Genomic DNA, 22,793 nt, shown 5'->3' on the forward strand with positions numbered 1-22,793 from the left:
TGGCCAGGCTGGTCTCAAGCTCCTGACCTCAGGTGATCCATCCGCCTTGGCTTCCCAAAGTGCTAGGATTACAGGCGTGAGCCACCACGCCTGGCCTTCATTCTACTCTTACTAAAAATACATGGGAAGATTTTCTTTTCTCTCTAGACTCTGTTCCTTGGAGGTTTGAAAGAGCTATCTGTGAAAGAGGGAATCCTGGCACTTTGGAGAATGTGGTTCTTTGGTCCTTCTGTTTCTTCTTTGGTTGTTTCTCTTAGTTTTATCTTTTTTTTTTTAAGTAAATGTCAGGAAACATTTTTACTGAATCCTCCACTCGAATTTATTAGCATTGAACTTTGGGGAGAATTCTCTTGTGGTTCTTTGCCTTTCCTCTATATTAGCGATGATTTTCTCTTTCACATCTTTTTTTTTTTTTCTTTTTTAGAGATGGGGTATCATTGTGTTGGCCAGGCTGGTCTTGAACTCCTGGCCCCAGGTGATCCTCCCATCTGTGCCCCCCAAAGTGCTGGGATTACAAGTATGTGCCACTACACCCAATCTTCTTTTACATCCTTAATGCCATGATTTTTTACTTTAATTTCTAACTAGGTTTATTTTTTCCTAAAATAAAATATTTCCTGCATCAATTTATCAACCCCACTTATTTCTATTTTCCAATGTATTCATTTAAGCTTTTGTTTTTATTTCTGTTGCACTAATTTCTTAGGTTTATTAACTTTAACTTCTTGAATTGGAAGAATAGTTCATTGTTTTTCATTATTTCTTATATTAACTTTTTTTTTTTTTTTAAGACAAAGTTTCAGTCTGTTGCCCAGGCTGTAGTGTAATGGCACAATCTTGGCTCACTGCAACCTCTGCCTCCCAGGTTGAACAGACTCTCCTGCCTCAGCCTCCCAAGTAGCTGGGATTACAGGTGCCTGCCACCTCACCTGGCTAACTTTTTTTGTATTTTTAGTAGAGATGGGATTTCACCATGTTAGCCAGGCTGGTCTCGAACTTCTGACGTCAGGTGATCCTCCCACCTTGGCCTCCCGAAGTGCTGGGATTACAGGTGTGAGCCACTGTGCCCAGCCTACTATATTAACATATTTAATATTAACAAGGTTTATAGTAATTTGCATTGTTTTCTGAATATAAAAATATGCTTGTTGTAGAGCTTCAAACATAGAAGTATGTAACTGAATATCACCAAAATTAAGACTGCTGACCAGGCATGGTGGCTTACGCCTATACTCCCAGTGCTTCAGGAGGTCAAAGTGGGAGGATTGCTTGATCCTAGGAATTTGAGACTAGCCTGAGCAACGTAGTGGGACCCCATGTCTACAAAAAATAAAAAATTAGCTGGGTGTGGTGGCACATGCCTATAGTCCCAGCTACTTGGGAGGCTGCGGTGAGAGGATCACTTGAGTCCAGAAGGTCAAGGCTGCAGTGAGTCGTGACCACACCACTGCACTCACTCAACTTGGGCAACAGAGTGAGACCCTGTCTCAGCGAAAAAAAAAAAAATAATAAAGAAATTAAGGTTTTTGAGATAGAAATAATTTTATAAAGGTTTATCGAAAGCCAAATGTGATGACCACAAAGCTGGGTGTTCTGGAGTCTGTCACAAGGAGAAAGGTTTTTACAGGAAAGTTTAAAAGAAGAGAAGGAGGTCTTTCACATCAGCGTTTTCCTCTTTTCATTGGAGGGTATAATACAGAGGTTACATTCATTAGCTGCAGACTACAACATACAGGCTGTAAAGATCTATGTGCAAGATAGTAAAATTTCATGCTTCAGCTAATCTTTTAGACAGAGTCTCACTCTGTCACCAAGGCTGAAGTGCAGTGGTGCAGTCTCCGTTCACTGCAACCTCCGCCTCCCAGGTTCCAGCAATTCTTGTGCCTCAGCCTCCTGAGTAGCTGGGACCACAGGTGCGTGCCACCGTGCCCAGCTAATTTTTTTTATTAGTAGAGAAGGGGTTTCACCATGTTGGCCAGGCTGTTCTCGAACTCCTGGGCTGAATTGATCCACCTGCCTCAGCCTCCCAAAGTGCTGGGATTAGAGGCGTGAGCCACCGCACACAGCCTGCTTTAGCTAATCTTAAAATACATCTGCCCCCTATTAAGTGTCAACAGGTTATACATTGATCAGTACATCAACAGTGTGAGGAAATTACCATAAGATTCTTTACTTCGAGACAGAAAGGCACCATCAAATCACAAGACCCCCCCCAAAATGGATTAATTTGGAAGCCTGCTTGTTTCTAAACTGTCAAATGTGACCTGTAAGTTATAAGAAAGGGAAAATTATCTGTAATTTACTACCAGAGATAATCACTGTTTGTAGTTCTGGGTATATTTTTCCAGATGCTTTCATATACATATATTTTGTCTCTCTGGGCATGTCTGTGTGTGTTCCAGTCATATTTGTGTATATGTGGATATGTATGTATATATAGATGTGTGTTTTATATACATGTTATATGTATTATATATAGATGCTTGTGTATCTGTAGATATATTTACTTCCATGAATATCTGTATATCTATCTAGATGTATCTGCGTTATGGTGACCTGCAGAGGCAGATGGATAACCCCCTTTTCAAAGTTTGGTTCAGTTGTTGAGACTGATGATGACACACACACCCACACCAAGAGGGCATAAAAATGTTTCTTACCTTATTTTACAAAATTGAGGTCCTGGGAGAGTAGGACAGACCTCTCAAGCAGGTCAGAAATGGCCTGAGAGAGCAAGGGAACGGGACTGTGGTTAGGGTGGAACCGTGGTGAGGGTGCCTATGCAAGGGCAGGGGCTTTTGTGGTTTAAATCTCCTGCTAGCACAAAGGAAGGAGCACTCAGCCTTTCTCATAAGCTTGTCGAGATGTGGAACACAAAAGAAAGGGAGAGGAGTGAGGCTTAAAGACCATCAGCAAATGTCAGATGGAGTCAGACCCCTCTTTACAGTGTATAGTTACATCTGTGTGAATATATATGTAGATATGTCTGTGTATAAACACACACACATCTATCTATCTATCTATCTATCTATCTATCTATCTATCTATCTATCTATGGCAACTGCCTTTTCTCACTAATAATCTTATGTCAGTACATGTAGATTACCCTCATTTTTTTTTTTTTTTTTTTGAGACAGAGTCTCGCTCTGTCGCCCAGGCTGGAGTGCAGTGGCCGGATCTCAGCTCACTGCATGCTCTGCCTCCCAGGTTTACGCCATTCTCCTGCCTCAGCCTCCCAAGTAGCTGGGACTACAGGCGCCTGCCACTTCGCCCGGCTAGTTTTTTGTATTTTTTAGTAGAGATGGGGTTTCACCGTGTTAGCCAAGATGGTCTCGATCTCCTGACCTCGCGATCCGCCCGTCTCGGCCTCCCAAAGTGCTGGGATTACAGGCTTGAGCCACCGCGCCCGGCCGATTACCCTCATTCTTTTAAGTAGGTGCATAGATTTCTCTGGCATGGATGTGCCGTAATTAGAGAGCCATCACCTTGTCAATGAATACATTGTTTCCATTTTATTTTTTTCTGCTATTTACAAGCCATGGGAAACTGAACCTCGTGCGCAACAGGCCTTTATTCCTGTCCACATGCAACTATTTTTTCCAAAAAAGGGGGTCTTGCTTTGTTGCCCAGGCTGCAGAGGCTATTCACAGGAGTGATCGTGGCTCACTGTAGCCTCACACTTTGGGTTCAAATGATCGTCCCACCTCAGCCTTCAAATATCTGGGACTATAAGCATGCACTACCATACCCAGCTCATGTGCAACTATTTTAATCATTTAACATATAGTTATTGAGCCCTTTTATGTTCCAGACACTTTAAAATAGTCAAGGTCTGATTCTTTGAAGTTACATACTAGTGGAGAACGGACAAGGGATGAACAGTCGGGTAATACATCAGATGTGATTAACGCTACGAAAAGATAAAACAGGGAAAGGAGCTGGTGATGAGGTGGTTAGAGAGAGCTTCTACAATAGGGCAGAGACACGTGGGAAGTAAGGCAGTGACTTAGGAGCATGTTGGAGGGGAAAAGCAGAATTCTGTAGAAAAAGTCTATTGAATAATTTCTAGGTCCAAAGAATGTACATTTAAAAGTGGATGACCAATCTTATCAAATTATGTTTTATATTTTTTAAAATGTATGCACTTCTTAGTATAACAATTTATTAGAAACACTTTCTTTTTTTCTCCCCTACATTTTCCCATTTTCCCCTACCCCTGGTAATCGTTTTATTCTATGTATCTGATTTTTTTTTATTTTTTGATTTTTTTAGATTCCACATGTAAGACAGATCATGCAGTATTTGTCTGTTTGTGCTTGGATTATTATTATTATTAGTTTTTAGAATAATTGTTGCAAATGGCATTTCCTTCTTTTTTTTCTTTTTGAGACAGAGTCTTGCTGTGTTGCCAGGCTGGAGTGCAGTGGCGCGATCTCGGCTCACTGCAACCTTCGCCTCCTGGGTTCAAGCAATTCTCCTGCTTCAGCCTCCTGAGTAGCTGGGACTACAGGCAAGCGCCACGACGCCCGGCTAATTTTTGTGCTTTTAGTAGCGATGGGGTTTCACCATGTTGGCCAGGGTGGTCTCGATCTCTTGACCTCGTGATCCGCCCGCCTCGGCCTCCCAAAGTGCTGGGATTACAGGCATGAGCCACCACGCCCGGCCCATTTCCTTCTTTTTTAAGGCCGACTCTTCTTTCATTGCATGTATATATCACACTTTATTCATCTGTTGGTGGACACATGAGTTGTTTCCTTATTTTGGCTACTGTGTAATGCTGCGGTGAGCATTTGCGGTGGGAGGGCAGATATCTTTCCAAGGTGGTGATTTTATTTTCTTAGGGTGTGTATCCAGCAGAGGGATTGCTGAATCGTCTGGTAGTACTACTTTTAACGTCCTTAGAAATATCAATAGGATTTTCCATAGTGGCTTCATACTGACAGTGGGTTTCCTTTCTCTACATTCTCGCCAAAGCTTATCTTGTCTTTGTGATAGACATGTGAGGTGATATATCTCACTGTGGTTTTGATTTTCATTTTCCTGATGATCAGTGAGGTTGAGCACATTTTCATATACCTCTTGGCCATTTGTATGGCTTCTTTGGAGAAATGACTATTCAGGTCTATAAACACATTGTTAAACAAGCATCCATTTGTTTTCATCATCACCAAAAGGGATAGCATTTTTGTTTTCTTTTGAGACAGTGTCTCACTCTGTCACTGAGACTGGAATGCAATGGCAAAATCATGGCTCATTACAGTCTCAAACTTCTGGGCTCCAGCGATCCTTTCACCTCAGCCTTCTGAGTAGCTGAGAGTACAGGTGTGTGCTGCTGTGTCTGACTGATTTTTTTATTATCTGTAGAGACAGGGTCTCCCTGTGTTGCCCAGGCTGGTCATGAACTCCTGGGCTCTAGCTAGAGATCCTCCCACCTCAGCCGCCCAAAGCTCTGCAGTGACAGGTGTGAGCCACTGTGCCTGGCCAGGGATAGCAAGTTTTTAAACCTTTTTCAATCTGGTGAACGATAAATTATATCTTGTCTTAATTTGCACATTGTTCATTATTAATCAATTTGAGCAGCTTTCATTTACTATCTTTTTATATTTTATTAAATTTTTAATGTAATTTGCAATTTTTCTACAGGCTGTTAGCCATGTGTCATCATACTACAGATGTTTTTACATTGTTTCTAATTTGGTTTTATGATCAAGTTTTTTGGCAAACAAAATATTAATTTGTATGTAGTCAATTTACCAATTATTTTCACTTAAGGTGTTTATTTTCTGTCAGGCTTCAATGGCCTTCATCACTTGTTCATATTTCTGCAAATATAAAAATTGAAAGTTCAGAGGCTTTCAGTGTTTCATCTAACTTTAAATTGATTTTTTTCCTTTTCTTTTTTTTTTTTTTTTTTTTTGAGACGGAGTCTCGCTCCATCATCCAGGCTGGAGTTCAGTGGCGTGACCTCAGCTCACTGCAACCTCTGCCTCCCAGGTTCAAGCAATTCTTCTGTCTCAGCCTCCTAAGTAGCTGGGACTACAGGTGTGCACCACCATGCTTGGCTAATTTTTGTACTTTTAGTAGAGATGGGGTTTCACCTTGTTGGTCAGGCTGGTCTCAAACTCCTGACCTCAGGTGATCCACCCACCTTGGCCTCCCAAAGTGCTGGGATTACAGGCATGAACCACCGCGCCCAGCAAATTGATTTTTTCATAATTTATTTATACACAAGGCCTGAAGTAAGGATCTAGCTTTAAAAAGCAACAAAACAATGCCTAGCTGGCTGCTCTGAGGCCATCAGTCATCCTTGTCTGTCTCCCCTCAAATGATTAAACATGTCCCTGTTATATAATAAACCAAATGCCCATAGATGTTTGGATCTATTTTGTGACTCACTGCTTTACTGATGATCTCTTTATTCCAGCACCAACGCTACACTGCTAATGACTGCACTTTAATTTCTCCTAGGTAAATAACTCCTCCGACTCCCTGTACCTCCACATGTTTTCAGAAGTTGCCTAATTTGTTATATGTTAATTATTTCAAATTAACTTTACTACATAAGGAATCCAGTTTATTTAAAAAGTTTGTGGTAATTTGTCTTTTGACATTTCTGTATCTCTTACTATTATTATTTTTTGGAGACGGATCCCGCTAGGTTGGAGTACAATTACAGGGACTCTTCTCAGATGCAATTATAGAACACCACAGCCTCTAACTCCTGGCCTTAAGTGGTCCTTCTGCCTTAACCTCCCAAGTATCTGGGACTGCAGGTGCGTGCTACTCTGCCTAGCCAAGTTAACTTTAGAATTTGTGTTTTTTCAAAATCCTGTTGGCATTTTAATTTCTATTAGAACTACAGATTGTTTTGGTGAAGATTATATTTTTATAAGATTGTATTTTCCTAAGAACTGAAATAGATGTTTTTATGTACTTGGTAGAGTTATAATTTTTTTTTTCATTTTTAAAATAGATCAGTTTTATTCTGCTAGTTCCATAAAAACAATGTAAACACAAGTGTTCTGTACATCTTGCTGGTGAATTCACATAATGCTTAGTTCCCTGATCCTTTGACCTCCTCGTCTTCTCCAGTTATTTTCTGTTTGGACCACCGGCCACAGGAGTGGAGTGGGGTTGGGGCTTAGGAGAGAGCAATGTGGCTTTTTGGTATGACTTGTTTTATTGCTTGCCCTCTCAGCACACTCCTGTTACTCGTAACAAAGTTTGAGATTTAAGCTCTTAAACCTGTGGGTTTCATCATCAGCTTTTTCTTTTTTGCATAGGTATTACTAGGGACGTGAATGGGAGACTAGTATAGAAAGTGGTGAGGAGCCGAAGCCAACAAATTGCTTTAAATACAAGATGAAAATACTCTGTTCTGTCCACACAAAGAATCATCTAATACTGGTGTGAGGCATCTCACTTAGCTGTGGAGAAGTCCTTGGAATTAGATCTCAGAAAGACAGTTCTGGCTTTAAGAATAATTTTCTTATACATTTCTTGTTAAGTTTATTCCTAAGTACTCTGTTTTTGTTCCTATTAGCTCTGTCCTATAAATTTAACATGTTGTGTTTTCATTCCATTCCATGTATTTTTAATTTTTCTTGAGACTTCTTTAGTGCGTGGATTACACAGAAGTGTTTGCAGATTTTGCTGTTACCTGTTCTTAGCTTGACATCCTTTTAGGACTAGAACACACTCTATGATTTCAATTCTTTTAAATCTGTTGAGGTTCGTTTTAGGGCCCTGGATATGGCTTATCTTGGTGAACGTTAAGTGGGCACCTGAACGGAAGGTGTATTCTGCTGTTATAGGGTGGACTGTCCTACAACTGTCATTTAGATCCCATTGCTTGATGGTGTCATAAAATTCTATGCTGATTTGCTGTCTAATAGTTCTATCAATTGTTGAGGTAGGAGTATTAAAGTCTCCATGTATTTGTGGATGTCTATTTTTCCTTTTATTTCTAACAGTTTTGCTGAATGTATTTTGAAGCTCTTTTGTTTGATGTATAACCTTTAGTATAGCAGCGTCTTCTTGGTGGATTGACCCTTGTGTCATTATGTAATGTCTCTCTATCCCTAGTCTGGGTTGCTTTTTAGAAGAAGAGATTAACAACAGATCTCTTTACTTTTGATCTAGTAAATCTGGAGTGGTCTCTGAAAATCTGCATTTTAACAAATTTCCAATATTATTTTTATAATCAGGTATTACTCAGAGTTCTTGCTTACAAACAGTAGAAACTGACTTTAGTAAACTTAGGTAGAATTTATCGAAAAAATATCTGGTAACATCTAATGGATTGTGGAGTCTTGTTACGAAGCTTCAGGGAAGCCAGAACGCCTAGGCAGTTACTCTCCCTGACCGTGACTGCTGGAGCACAGGTAGGTGACCCAAACTCAACTCATCTGGGTCTCACACTACCTAGGACTTTAAATGTGGTATAAGGATATAAAGTGGGGATAGTTTAGGATTCGTTCTGGTGGTGGCGAGAATTTTGGTGTCCAGTAATAGAAGCAGCAATAATGACAGAATCTAGACACGTGCCTAATTATGGCATGATCTGATCTTAGCTCAGACTGCCTGGCCTTTTGGTTTCTATCCCTTTTCTGGGCTTGCTTCCGAGACTTCCAGCAGTAAACATACGTACACGCGCGCGCGCACACACACACACACACACACACACACACGTTATACAAACTCCTGTTAGGGCAAAATTGTAATTTTGGGAGAAAAAAAATCAGCATAGTACCTATAACTTGCTAGGGCAATTGCAAAATAATTAGTGAGATCAATGCTGTGGGTTCTGTTTGCATGGTGAGTGGAATTATTTAGTGTTTTGGAAGGCAGCAGCCCTGAAACACAGGAGGTATACTCCCAAATTGTGTATCATAAGGGAACCTAAGTGGTGGTGGTACCACCAGGCTGTGTGTCAGGATCTGTATGTGACTTTGGACAAGTAGTTACTGAGACTAGTCACTTAGTCTAGGCTCATCTGTAAAGGGAAGAAATTGTATTCAGCCAGATAGTTTCTAGGTCATTCTAAATTATAATATGTTATTCTATGATTCTAGAGAGCTTTGCTGTTGGTTAACCACTTCATACTTTACTGTTGTTGTGAGATTCATGGAGAACTACCAAGAACACAGACCAAGAGAAACTGAAGTATGAGATGGAGTATCTGAATTAGCCAGTATCTGCATGAAAAGATCCAGGCCAAAGTGTGTGTTCAGATGGACAGAAACCCAGTTACTGTGGAAAAATTGACACCAAAGAGTTCTGGTGTCACACAAGGCTTGTCACACAACTCCATAACCAGAGACAAGACACATTAGCAATCCTTTCAGAGACCCTGAGATAACATCTCTTCCAAAAACAAAAACTTTTGCCTGTTTCGTGCTGTCAGGACTGAAGGGATAATGGATATTTGGCAGAGAGAGGATATAGCGTGAAGTGAGAGTTAGAAGTTAAGCAAGCTGAATTGGTATGAGAAAGGGGGTGGGAAAACGGGCAGATCCCCCGTCTTCTCCAGATATCAAAACTTGGCTCTGGAGATGACTGACAGGTGGGTGCCAAGAGGGGTCTTACCTGGCCAACGCGTGTTAATGCCGGTCCCTGCTCTTGGCCTAATCACACAAAATGACTACACCAGAGTGGCTCAGATAAATCAATTTGTCAGGAAGGGTACAACCTGCAGAATGGCTGTAAAGGACCATGTTAGTGAAGTGACTCCGTAGTTTCCCTTTCACATAAAGAACAGTTTAGAGGTGACTGAAGCATAATAAAGTGAGTAATTCTCTTGTGACTTGCAGGTTCTTATGAGTGCTTCAATACTGGGGGCCCTGTGTCTCTTCTCGTCTGTCTGTGTTGTATGTGCCATTTCTGCGTTTACTCTCCCCATTGAAACAAAAGGACGGGCCCTCCAGGTGAGTGATGCAGGGAGCTCTGAAGTCTTTTCGACTACCGCTTTTGCCCAGAGGAAATGAACTTGGTATATGGGCATCACTGTAGTTAAGATAACTGGTAATTCATATCAAGTTTCTTTCTGTAAAGTTGCGGTTTGAATAACAAGAACTTTTTTTTTTTTTTTCCTAGTGACAGTTGTAGAGGCCTCGGGATTCTACCCTTCCCACTTTTCTTTTTCTTTTTCTTTTTTTTTTTTTTTAGACAGAGTCTCACTCTGTCTCCCAGGCTGGAGTGCAGTGGCACGATCTTGGCTCACTGCAACATCCACCTCCTGGCGATTCTCCTGCCTCAGCCTCCCTTGTAGCTGAGACTAAACGCACGTGCCACCACGCCCGGCTAATTTTTTGTATTTTTGGTAGAGACGGGGTTTCACCATGTTAGCCAGGATAGTCTCGATCTCCTGACCTCGTGATCCATCTGCCTCAGCCTCCCAAAGTGTTGGGATTACAGGCGTGAGCCACCGCGCCCAGCTGCCCTTCCCACTTTTCTATCTGAATATAAGCCTTACTGCAGAGCTGAAAGTGACTGGCAGAGCTGCAACAGCTATTTGTGTTGTCCTTGGGGTCACATGGTCTTCATGTGTTGGTCCAGCTTCATTTACCTCTGGTCCCTCTGGGAAGAATTGAGTCAAAAGCTCCAATGTTGTGCCAGTCGCTTTCCAATACTAACAGCAGGACTGACTGCTCACTCTATTTTGCAAAGTACATTAAAAAATATATATATATATACACACACACACACACAGACACACACGCGCACACACACCCCTACCTCAAAAGTATAAGGCATCCTTCCAGGCTCAAAGTTGAAGAGAGGGCCTCTCCTACCCCTGCCCTTATGGTTGGATTCAGTGAAGGATGGTCACCTCCAAGTACAGGTGGTGGGTCTGATGTCTTCCTGTCTTCAACACAAAGCTTGTAGCTGGTTTACAAGGGCGTGTGTGGGTGCTTATGGGGAAGGGGGAGAATGGTTGGGTTAGGCCACTGGTCACATAGTTTAGTTGACCCTGAGATGCCACCTCTCCCTGAGGCTGTAGAGTCATGGTGCTTCTGTGGCTGAGTGTAACTTGCCCTCTCTGCTACGTCCTACTCACTGTAAACCTTGTATGCATTCATATTTGTTTTGATACTGATATGTTTTGTTTCTGTGAGTAGATACAAGGAAGGCACTATTGAGTATTAAAAAGGCAGCCGGGTGCAGTGGCTTACGGCTGTAATCCCAGCACTTTGGGAGGCTGAGGTGGGCAGATTATCTGAAGTCAGGAGTTCGAGACCAGCCTGGCCAATATGCTGAAACCCCGTCTCTACTAAAAATACAAAAATTAGCCATGCCTGTAGTCCCAGCTACCGGGAGGCTGAGGCAGGAGAATCTCTTGAACCTGGGAGGTGGAGGTTGCAGTGAGCCAAGTTCATGCCACTGCTCTCCAGCCTGGGCGACAGAATGAGACTCTGTCTCAAAAAAAAAAAAAAAAAAAAAAAAAAAAACTAAGCTTTTTTTTGAGACAGAGTCTCATTCTGTTGCCCAGGCTGGAGTGCAGTGGTGTGACCTCAGCTCACTACGACCTCCGCCTCCTGGGTTCAAGTGATTCTCCTGCCTCAGCCTCCCGAGTAGCTGGGATTACAGGCACCCACCACCACGCCTAGCTAATTTTTGTATTTTTAGTAGAGATGGGGTTTCACCATGTTGGCCAGGCTGGTCTCGAACTCCTGACCTCAAGAGATCCACCTGCCTTGGCCTCCTAAATTGCTGGGATTACAGGTGTGAGTCACCGCACCCGGCCTAGTTTGCCTATCTTTAAGGCTAGTTTATTTTTAATGTAATATTGCATTTTAATCAGATTAGGTGATCTATTATGTAATTGTGAATTTAGGGCTTTGTTTAGGTTCCTTACTTGGAAAGGTGATCCAGTCACTGAGTGCTTAAAGCCAGAGACTTAGATGATCGATATGCTTCCTTTTAATTATAAGCAAAAGGATGATCAGATCCTTTATACAAATGAGGAAACTAAGACACAAGTTGAGCAACTTGTATAAAGGAGCACACTAATATTGTAGTGAGGCTACAATTTAAACCAGACCGTAACACTAAGGAAATAGGAATTTAGTGTTACTTAATTTTGCAAATAATGATACATATAAGTGGAAACCTGACTTAGCATCTAGAATCTCCTATTCAAGTCATATCTACCTAGAAGACTTTTCCTCTTCTGTTGAGTGGGACTTGGGTTTAGCACTATGGGGAAATGATTCTGCATGATTGTTTATAACCTTTTAAACAAACAAGTAGGTTCAACACATACAATTGTCTGGGCATGTATCCCTTGATGACTGCCACTAACTGGCTACATGTCTTTGGGAAAAATCTTAAAATACACAGCCACACCCACTCCCCTTACTTCAGTGTTGTGAGTGGTTACCATATGAAACCACCTAACTGACACCAATACAGCTTCTAGAAATGTTTATAAGAACATGTCAAAAATCTTAACTTCCTTCCAACAACACACACAGACAACATCCTAATAATTTGGATGAACCAACCTGGTCAATAATTTTAAAGTGGTATTGATTCTGTGTTACAACTACTCTAAGAAACTCTGATTTGAGGAGTCTGGTAAACTAAAAATCTAAAACGCTATCTAGAAAGAGAATACTGGTCAGGTGCAGTGGCTCACAACTGTAATCCCAGCACTTTGGGAGGCTGAGGCAGGTGGATCACCTGAGGTCAGGAGTTTGAGACCAGCATGGCCAACATGGTGAAACCCTGTCTCTAAAAAAAAAAATTATATATGTATATACACACACACGTGTATATATATGCATGTATATAGTATACATATAATGTATATATAATCTATATAAAATATGAATTTTTCTAAATGACGTCTGCATTATATTAGAATAAAAAAGTTAGCATTATATCTTCAGATACACTAAGGTAAATGCTAGGATCTTCCCTCCTAATAATTTTTTATTACAGAATCTTCTGTTACTAAAATATCAGCTGAGTATGAATGGACAAGACTTTTTAAAAGTCTGTTACTGATCTATTAAATAACTTTCTTCCAGCAAATTAAATGAAGACCTGCAAAGCTGTCTACCAGATGAGAAAAATGAATTCTATCTTCAGAACTGGTGCATTTTTTAAAACTTGGTTTTACTTCTGTATGCTACTCGGTAATTAGTAAAGTGATTTTTTTTTTTTAAAGGCATATATGGGAATGGGGTAGGTAACTCTGTATTGATCTCTTCCTTGAGGGACAATATATAAAGTACTTTTATAAAATATAACTTAAGCTTTCAAAGGGGTGTGAAAGGGAGATGGTGGGGGAAAGATGGCTTTTATTCCTTGAAATCAAGTCTGTAAACCTTTATATGAATAAATACTAAATTTTAAACTTATATTTGATATTCTCCCATGAGGTTTGTAGCTAAACTTGAACTGAAATTTTGTAGCTAAGGCAAGAACCTGGGATGATATCATTTTCAAAACAACTAGAATAGCCATCAAGTTCAAATTCAAATTCGCCTATGTAACTTACAGCCTCCATAGTTTGATGAAAATTGCTTATTCATAAATGCTTACATTAGAATGAGTATTACACATAATCACCAAGAAGCAGGGAATAAACCAATTTTACCCCTTACATTCCCTGTCTCTAATTTTATTTTTTTATAGGGGGAGTCTTTGATTCTCTTGATAAAGATTAAAGAACGCAGCAAGCTTTTCGCCATCATGTAATTACAGGCCTGTCCTATTTTATTGTGCTTCCATATATTGCACTGTTACCAACAGCATGTACTCACTGTGTCTCTGTCCTATTTTGGTCATCTGTTGTGGTGATTGGTGATCTTTGACGTTACTATTGTAATTGTTTTGAGAGTGCCACTAACCACACTCATGTAAGAAGGCAAACTTAATTGATACATGTGTGTTCTTACTGCTCTGCCTACTGGATGTTCCCCCTTCTCTCTCCTTTTCCTTAGGCCTTCTTATCCCCTGAGACTCAGTACTATTGAAATTAGGCCAAATAACCCTACAATAGCCTGTAAATGTTCAAGTGAAAGGAAGACTCGCACATTTCTGATTTTAAATCAAAAGCTACAAATGATGAAGCTTAGTGAGGAAGGTATGTTGAAAGCTACAGGCTCAAAGCTAGGCCTCTTCTGCCAAACAGCTAGGTTGTGCATGCACAAAGTTCTTGAAGGGTCTGGTTTAGTAAAATGCACGAATGATAAGAAAGCACAACAGCCTTATTGCTAACGTGGAGAAAGTTTGGTCTGGATAGATGAAACTATTCACAACAATCCCTTAAGCCAAAACCTAACATAGAGCAAGACCCTACCTCTCTGTGAAGGCAAGTGCAAGGTGAAGCAGCAAGTGCTAATGGAGACACTATAGCAAGTTATTTAGATCTAGCTAAAATCACTGATGGTAGTTACACTAAACAGATTTTTGTGTCGATAAAATAGCCTTCTATTGGAAGAAGATGCCAACTAGGACTTTATAGTTACACGTTAATGCTTGGCTTCAAAGAATAGACTGACTCTCTTATTAGGGACTAATGCAGCTGGTGCAGCCAATGCTCATTGACCTCAAAATTCAAGGGCCCTTAAGAATTACGCTAAATCTACTCTGCCTGTACTTTATACATAGAACAATGCTTAGATGATGGAATTATCTGTTTACGGCATGGTGAATTTTTAAGCCCATTTTTTGAGACCTATCGTTCAAAAAAAGAACTTCATCTAAAACATTACTGCTCACTGACATTGCACCTAGTCACCTAAGATCTCGATAATTTAATGTCTGTTAACAAAACACACAGTCTGTAGACCATAGATCAAGAAGTAAATTTGACTTTCAAGTCTTATTATTTGAGAAATATATTTCATAAAGCTATAGCTGCCACAGATAGTGATTCCACTGATGAATCTGGGCAAAGTAAACAGAAAACCTTCCGGAAACAATTCACCATTCTAGATGCCATTAAGAACATCTGTGATTCACGGGAAGAGTCAGAATAACTCAGGAGTGAGAAAGACATTGATTTGAACCTTCACAAATGACTTTTAGGGGTTCAAGATTTCAGTGAAGAAAGGTACTGTAGATGTGACAGAAATACCAAGAGAACTAGAAGTGGAGACTGAAGATGTGACTGAATTGCTGTAATCTCAAACTTGAACAGATGAGGACTTGCTTCTTGTGGATGAGCAAAGAAAGTGGTTTCTTGAGGTAGAGTCTACTCCTGGTGAAGATGCTGTGACCATTGTGGAAATGACAACAAAGGATTTAGAATATTATATGAACTTAGTTGATAAAGCAGTGGCAGAGTTTGAGAAGATTGACTCTAATTCTGAAAGATGTTCTACTGTGGGTCAAATACTATCAAACAGCATCATGTGCTACAGAGAAATCTTTCATAAAAGGAAGAGTCCACTGATGCAGCAAACTTCATTAAGAAATTGCCACAGCCACCCCAGCCCTCAGCAACTGCTACTCTGAACGGTCAGCAGCCATCCATATTGAGGCTAGACTCTCCATCAGCAAAAGATTGACGTGCTGAAGGCTTAGATGATTGCACTTCTCCGTAATGAATTATTTCAAAATTAAGATATGTGAGAAGCTATTTGGTGAAAGAAAATTAAGGTATGTAGATTTTTTAGATATAATGCTATTGCACACTTAATAGACTACAGTATAAACATAACTTTTATAAGCACTGGGAAACCAAACTATTTGTGACCATTTTTATTGTGATATTTGCTTTATTGCAGTGGTCTGGAACTGAAACCGCAATCTCTGTTGTATGCCTCTACTTACATGCTATTTGTTTTGAAACCATTCCATGCATGCAAGACATCACACCCGTGCACGCTAAACTCTTAAGGTTATGTATGCTGTAGAAAGCAACTAAGGTTTATGCGTTTATGCATTTGTTTTTTCTCTTAATTGCTGTTCAGCCTTCTAGAGTCTCTTTAAAGCAGTCTATAATGGCTTGTAAGTTGTATTCCTAGGTATTTTATTCTCTTTGTAGCAATTGTGAATGGGAGTTCACTCATGATTTGGTGCTGTTTGTCGTTATTGGTGTATAGAAATGCTTATAATTTTTGTAGATTGATTTTGTATCCTTAGACTTTGCTGAAGTTGCTTATCAGCTTAAGGAGATTTGGGGTTGAGACGATGAGGTTTTCTAAATACACAATCATGACATCTGCAAACAGAGACAACTTGACTTACTCTTTTCCTAATTGAATACCCTTTCTTTCTTTCTCTTGCCTGGTTGCCCTGGCCAGAACTTCCAATACTATGTTGAATAGGAGTGGTGAGAGGGCATCCTTTTCTTGGGCATTTTCAAAGGGAATGCTTCCAGTTTTTGCCCATTCAGTATATTGGCTGTGGGTTTGTCATAAATAGCTTTTATTTTGAAATGTTTCATCAGTACCTAGAGTTTTTATCATAAAGGGCTGGTGAATTTTGTTGAAGGCCTTTTCTGCATCTATTGAGATAATCATGTGGTTTTTGTCTTTGGTTCTGTTTATATGCTGGGTTACGTTTATTGATTTGCGTATGTTGAACCAGTCTTGCATCCCAGGGATGACGCTGACTTGATCGTGGTGGGTAAGCTTTTTGATGTACTGTTGGATTCGGTTTGCCAGTATTTTACTGAGGATTTTCACACTTCTGTTCATTAGGAATATTGGCCTGAAATTTTGCAAAAACTTTTATAATATGAATGCCAAAATATTTATTTTGAACTGTTTGTACCTAGGGTTTTCTTAACATACAACCTCATTAGTAAATCCCTAAAAGGACCAGTCAGATAAACCAGCATCACCGTCAAAGTCTGGTACTTGGTGGCCTAGTTTGTTTTTGCTTCTTGTTAAGAACACCCTGGGCTGAATGCGGTGGCTCATGCCTGTAATCCCAGCACTTTGGGAGGCTGAGGCAGGAGGATCGCCAGAACCCAGGAGATGGAGGCTGCAATGAGCCATGATGGTCCCACTGCACTCCTGCCTGGATGACAGAGGGAGACCCTGCCTAAAAAAATAATAATAATAATAGAGAACACCCTGATTTTTCCTTGGAGAAATGCCACTTCTTAGGTCAGTACATTTTCATTTAAAAGGTGAGGAGGGCTTAACTCTGGTTGATCCGTATATTCTATCCTCTCCCTCAAAGCAATGGCAATTGGGATTCAGTCATCTGCAATGGAAAGATTCCTGACTGAATTTTCTGGTTCAGTTATCTTGGGGTTAAAGGCATTAGTACATAGGCAAAGAATCCATATTCCCAAGTATCTTGCAGGGAATGTTAAAACAGCCTTTATTCCATACCACATGTGGAAACATGGGAAAATAATTTTATTAAATGTTTAACTTGCAACTAACAAGGAAAGATTTTTTTAGGACTCAAATTAGGACTTAATTTGAAAATTAAGGAAGCAAATAGGTTGGCCCCATGAAAGATCTGTTAAATATCCAATAGTAAATTTAAAACATAGTAATTCTCAGAAATTATAAGAATCAAAACCTTTCAAACTTTACAAGTGGAATTAACATAGCTAAATTTTTTAAGTGACTCCCAAAAGTCCCCACTCTGTGTCTTTCCCTCCTTCCCCAAATAACTTCCAGACAAGTAGAAGTTTTCATGGCATCTTTGGTTCTAGTTTGGGAGTGGCTGGTATGAGGCAGAATAATCCAAGATATTTACCACCCGCTTTCCTTCCTGTCAATTTTTAAAAAATCTTTTAAGGCCGGTGAAATACATGTGTTAGAATTTAAAAAAACTGTTTTCCTATTACAGCTATTTATGGACTAGTAGCTTGCCCCTATATGTATCAGTGTTACAGCTAGGGGAACAACAGGAGTAGTAACGGAGGCTCAAAGAAGTTAGAACTCTGCTGAAGTAATATTCAGTAATTTTTCCATTAAAAGATCCTTGTGGTAAAATATTGACAGTAAAAATCCATCAAAGTTAATTTTTATTAAAACCAAAGCACCAATCTGCCCCCAAAAATTAAAAATGAAGACTACTACCTCAGATGTCCCTCTCAATAAGTAAAACCTTCATGGGGAAAAATCTGTGATCTGATTGGCTAGCGTTATTCTCACTCAGAAACATAACACCAGTATGTGAATTACAACAGTAAATTCACATTCAAGATGAATATGCAATAAACATTTATAAAAAGACATCAACTATTAATTTACATAGGGCTATAAAATACTTTTAAAAATATATAAATGGTTATTTAAAAGGAGGAGCTCAATTTCAATAAGAAATCAGATGGTTGAACACGTGGTCACCATAATTTCTTTTTCTTTTCTTTTTGTTTGAGACAGAGTTTCGCTTTTGTTGCCCAGGCTGGAGTGCAATGGTGTGATCTCGGCTTACGGCAACCTCCACCTCCTGGGTTCAAGTGATTCTCCTGCCTCAGCCTCCCAAAGTAGCAGAGATTACAGGCACCCACCACCATGCCCAGCTAATTTTCTTGTATATTCGTTGAGGCGGGGTTTCACCATGTTGGCCAGGCTGGTCTTCAACTCCTGACTTCAGGTGATCCACCAGCCTCGGCCTCCCAAAGTGCTGGGATTACAGGCATGAGCCACCGCGTGGCCTTTCCCCATAATTTTTTTTTGTGACAGTCTTGCTCTGACGCCCATGCTGGAGTTCAATGGTGTGATCTCAGCTCACTGCAACCTCTGCCTCCTGGGTTCAAGCTGATTCTCCTGCCTCAGCCTCCTGAGCAGCTAGGATTACAGGTATGTGCCACCACACCTGGGTGATTTTTGTATTTTTAGTAGAGATGGGGTTTCACCATGTTGGTCAGGCTGGTCTTGAACTCCTGACCTCAGGTGATCTACCCACCTCGGTCTCCCAAACTGCTAGGATTACAGGCATGAGCCATTGCACCTGGCCTGTTTACCGTAATTTTAATGGCCAATCAGATCACTCAATTTCTCTCATTCACAACCAATACATATAAACCTTAAAATGAATATATCTTCAATTTAAACCTAAAACCTTTTATTCATATACAGCAATTTACTTTTGGCATTCACATTAATTTGGACCAGAGCTCAGCAAGAGGAGGAGTTCCTGTTCTCACTCTCTCTCCTTGGAACTCAAATGTAACTAAGTGTCTAAGCACAGTAGCAGCATAGGATATTGAAATGCAGTTTCATAAATGGAAGAATCAGCTGTATACTCACCCTTTTGACTATGGAGGTAACCTTTGGGAAAGCATTCCTAACCAAGTTATACTACATCTATACTACTGTGTGGTAGTAAAATATAGTAGTAGTAAAGCCAGTTCTTTAGCTTAGAAAAGAAACTAAAACTACATTTCCTTTTTAGTACCTTCTACTTTCCTACCCTTACATTCAGAAAAGACAAGCAGGGCATGTTAATTCAAAAGGCAAAATGATTGCAATGCCAGATACTGATCTAAAATGTATTCTGCATTCAATATGGTCTACATCCATCCATTTATACTTTTGCCAAATGGCCATATATGTCACTGGTCGAGTACTTGGGCTTCCTTACGCAGGAAAGTCAGTTGCTTGGCCCCTAGAAAAGCTGTCAGTGAGGTGGAACTGAGTAAATCCTAGCTTCCACGTAGTCTGCTCATCCATAAGCCCTAGCCAAAGGTGTGGTAAACATTCAGCAATGGGGCCCACTGGGCTCCTGATCCCAAATCCAGAGGGAAATCTTCCAGAGTTTATCAAAGATGTACATTGGAGTGTACAAGTTTAGGTCAAGGGTACCTGAATTGCACTGAACTTTTGGGGGAATGCTTGATAAATGAGTGTAGGTTATAGTTAGGCTCATTTTATAATTTATTTCTATTTGAATAGAATTTAAGGATGACTTAACTGAGATCCACTTGGGCACACAGGTACTTATTAATAAAGTCAAAGGATATTAATCTAAAGACCATTACACAAGGGCTATTTACAGAGAGAAACCCGACCTTTACTTTTTGTTTAGGTTGGAGTGCAATGGTGAGATCTTGGCTCACTGCAACTTCTGCCTCCTGGGTTCAAATGATTCTCCTGTCTCAGCCTCCTGAGTAGTTTGGATTACAGGTGCATGCCACCATCCCCGGCTAATTTTTGTATTTTTTGTAGAGCGGGGGTTTCACCATGTTGGCCAGGCTGATCTCAAACTCTTGACTTTGTGATCTGCCCACCTTGGCCTCCCAAAGTGCTGGTGGGATTACAAGCGTGAGCCACTGTGCCCGGCCCCAAGACCTTTACTTTAAATATAATTATATTTTAATATATTATGTATGACGAAAAGATGGTTCTCAACTGCCTTTCATTCAGCCAAAGATGGTTAGGGTGAAACAAATACTGTTTTGAAAGATAAATATGGCACTGAATGTAATAGTGACAGTTGGGGGTTCATTAGTCACATTTAGGAAATTACAGTTTTACTCTGACAAGTTCTAACTCCCTTTTGTAATGATTCTCAAAATAATTTAACTGTGTTGTTAAATAATTTAACTGTTTTAACTCGGGAGACAAGTATGGAAGAATAAACTGTCAGACGAACAGTATTCTAAGATACCAACAATAAAATAATTAGCAAAAGCTCCACAGCTGCTGTGCTAAAAATAAAATGCTGGAGCAAAAAAAGACAAAAGGTGTGTGCACTGTTATCAAAATCTGTTCAAACACTCTTTGGAGAACAAATGTCAAATGCAACTTTAAAACGATAATGACAAACATTACCATGTAACACATATTTGGAAAAGCGATTAGGACTTTTTAACAATACGTAATTGACATATTATGAACAAGACCTATATATAAACAACGGGAAGCTATTGCTAACAAGTTATTTTCTCCCTATATTTTATCTTTAGCAATACCTGAAAACCCAATGAATTAGCCACAGGGTATTTTCCACTTTAAGAAGTAAAGCCATGTAGATAAAACCAAGTCTTCTATGTTAAATTTATGGGAGGTGATATAATGCAAATAATAGCCTTCTTTAAAGTCAGCTCTTTTTATTCTATCATCCTAAGGAGAAAAATTTACTCCAGTTAATGTTTTATAAATTAAGATTAACTTCGGCAAACCATTTAGGTATTGTGTCAAATGCTGGATTAGTGTATGGCACAGCAATTTTCTTCTATCTAGATCAGTTGAACCGGGTAGGTCTGGCACATTGAGAATATGCTTGTCCTCAGAAGATAGGTCTTTTGTATCTCTATCAGGAGAATAAAATCAGAAGTCAGATCAAAGATTAAATTTGATGTTCTGACTCTCGAAAGAAAAACATTAGATGCTTCAGGAAAAAAAAATCACTATTAATTCCCCCCAACTGCCTGCTCCCAAAATCCCACAACACATTTTCATTCCAAATTACAGACAGATGAAAACCACAAAAACGAGTCCCTTTCAGAGGAACTTATATTTAATGCCCAGTAGATGAAGAAACCTCACATCAAATACAGTGCACGCTGCTGTATTTATATTTTGGATAGTTCCACTAACAGCTATACTGCAAACAATGAGGCTTGTTGTAAAAGGATCACCTGTACAGTTAAACCTCACATAGACACACAGCAAAACCAAATGTGTATACTTCCCTCAGTGGAAGAAGTTGAAAATCTAGATCTAGAAATGTATAAAAAGTGGCCTTGAAAACCTATACCAAACACCTCTACAGACAAGATAAAAACAAAAAACAAAAATCAAACAAAATTTGTTTTCCGGATTTTTCTTTAATACAGTTGCCATCTTACATGATGTACTATTAGGTGCCTTCTTAATAGCATCTAACCTACCCTTCTGTTGCACCGTTTGGCCTCCTGGGATGGAACTCTTGTTACCACTCATGTTTGCGGAGTACTGTTCTTTAGTACAGTACACCTAACTCACATTGTCAGGCCATATAATTCATGGGTAGTGGTATTAATTTCTAAAACTGAATTAACGCACACATCCAAACCACGTATACTTTTCAACTGAAGAGTTCATACAAAGTCTATTTCCTTTCTACAGCAGCTATCGCTCCAGATTGTGGTTTAAAAATCCAAGAAGGGGGAAGAATGTCTTTGTTTTCAATGCTTCTTTCTTCCATCCTTTTTTCTTCCATCCTTTTTTCCTTCTCTCCATTTTCTTTCTTCCATTCATCTCCTTCTTTCTTAGTGATAAGAGGTTAACAGAAATGGGCTATTAAGGAAATCAAAGTCTAGTAAACGTCCAAAACAGAGATCAGAGTAGTCACAAACTCTTCTTTGTAGTGATGTTAAATTACTGACAAATGGTTTTTTTGAAAACAAAAAAAAATCTAAAAACCAGCACAAGCTAGTGGTGCTGCATATTATTTAAGCAACTGGCGTTCTTCAATGCTTTTGAGGCGTTTCTTCCGGGGCTGTACAAAGTCATCATCTGAATCATCACTAAATTTATTATCTTCAGATTCATTCCTGAATTCTGGTTTGGGAAACCTTTTTTCTGGATAGAGGTTCTTTAGAAGTTCTTCAAAATAATTTTCAAGTTTTATACCAGCATTGGCTACTTCTGAATCAGGCTGTTGAGTAAAAATAAAAATATGAGTAAAGAAGACATTTTTGACTTGTGAGATTATATATATTAATGTGCTGTTTTGAAAAATGTTCATGCATAGTCATTGAAATAAATAATAGTCTAGGACTAGACAAAGTCTCTGTATAGAAGGCCAGCTAAAATAAAAGATTCATAAGTGTGGAAAAAAGTAAAAGACTGGATTATTCTAAAAGAAGGTGGTAATGGTAGGACTGTATTGCCAAAGATATATCAGTTAGGATTCCATAACCATAGGATCATGAA

General features: G+C 39.6%; 2 protein-coding genes across 7 annotated transcripts in view; one reads left to right on the forward strand and one right to left on the reverse strand.

Moving 5' to 3' along the window:
• The window catches only part of LOC105471309 (SVOP like), a 103,218-nt gene extending 89,851 nt beyond the window's left edge, over positions 1-13,367 (forward strand). For 4 of the 5 annotated variants that reach the window (XM_011723727.2, XM_011723728.2, XM_011723735.3 and 1 more), the window contains 2 exons: positions 9,813-9,926; positions 13,035-13,367. In XM_011723727.2, the coding sequence (XP_011722029.1) occupies positions 9,813-9,926; positions 13,035-13,046 (126 nt within the window). In that variant the 3' untranslated portion in view covers positions 13,047-13,367. The remainder of the gene's footprint in view (positions 1-9,812; positions 9,927-13,034) is intronic. The other variant, XM_011723731.2, reaches the window with a different exon arrangement.
• An 8,008-nt stretch (positions 13,368-21,375) lies between these two features.
• Positions 21,376-22,793, reverse strand: part of LOC105471312 (tripartite motif containing 24) — a 124,196-nt gene continuing 122,778 nt past the window's right edge. For both annotated transcript variants that reach the window (XM_011723738.3, XM_011723737.3), the window contains exon 19: positions 21,376-22,515. In XM_011723738.3, coding sequence (XP_011722040.1) covers positions 22,306-22,515 — 210 coding nt within the window. In that variant the 3' untranslated portion in view covers positions 21,376-22,305. The remainder of the gene's footprint in view (positions 22,516-22,793) is intronic.

Source organism: Macaca nemestrina, chromosome 4 (genome assembly GCF_043159975.1).
Source record: "Macaca nemestrina isolate mMacNem1 chromosome 4, mMacNem.hap1, whole genome shotgun sequence".
NCBI classification, from domain to species: Eukaryota; Metazoa; Chordata; class Mammalia; order Primates; family Cercopithecidae; genus Macaca; species Macaca nemestrina.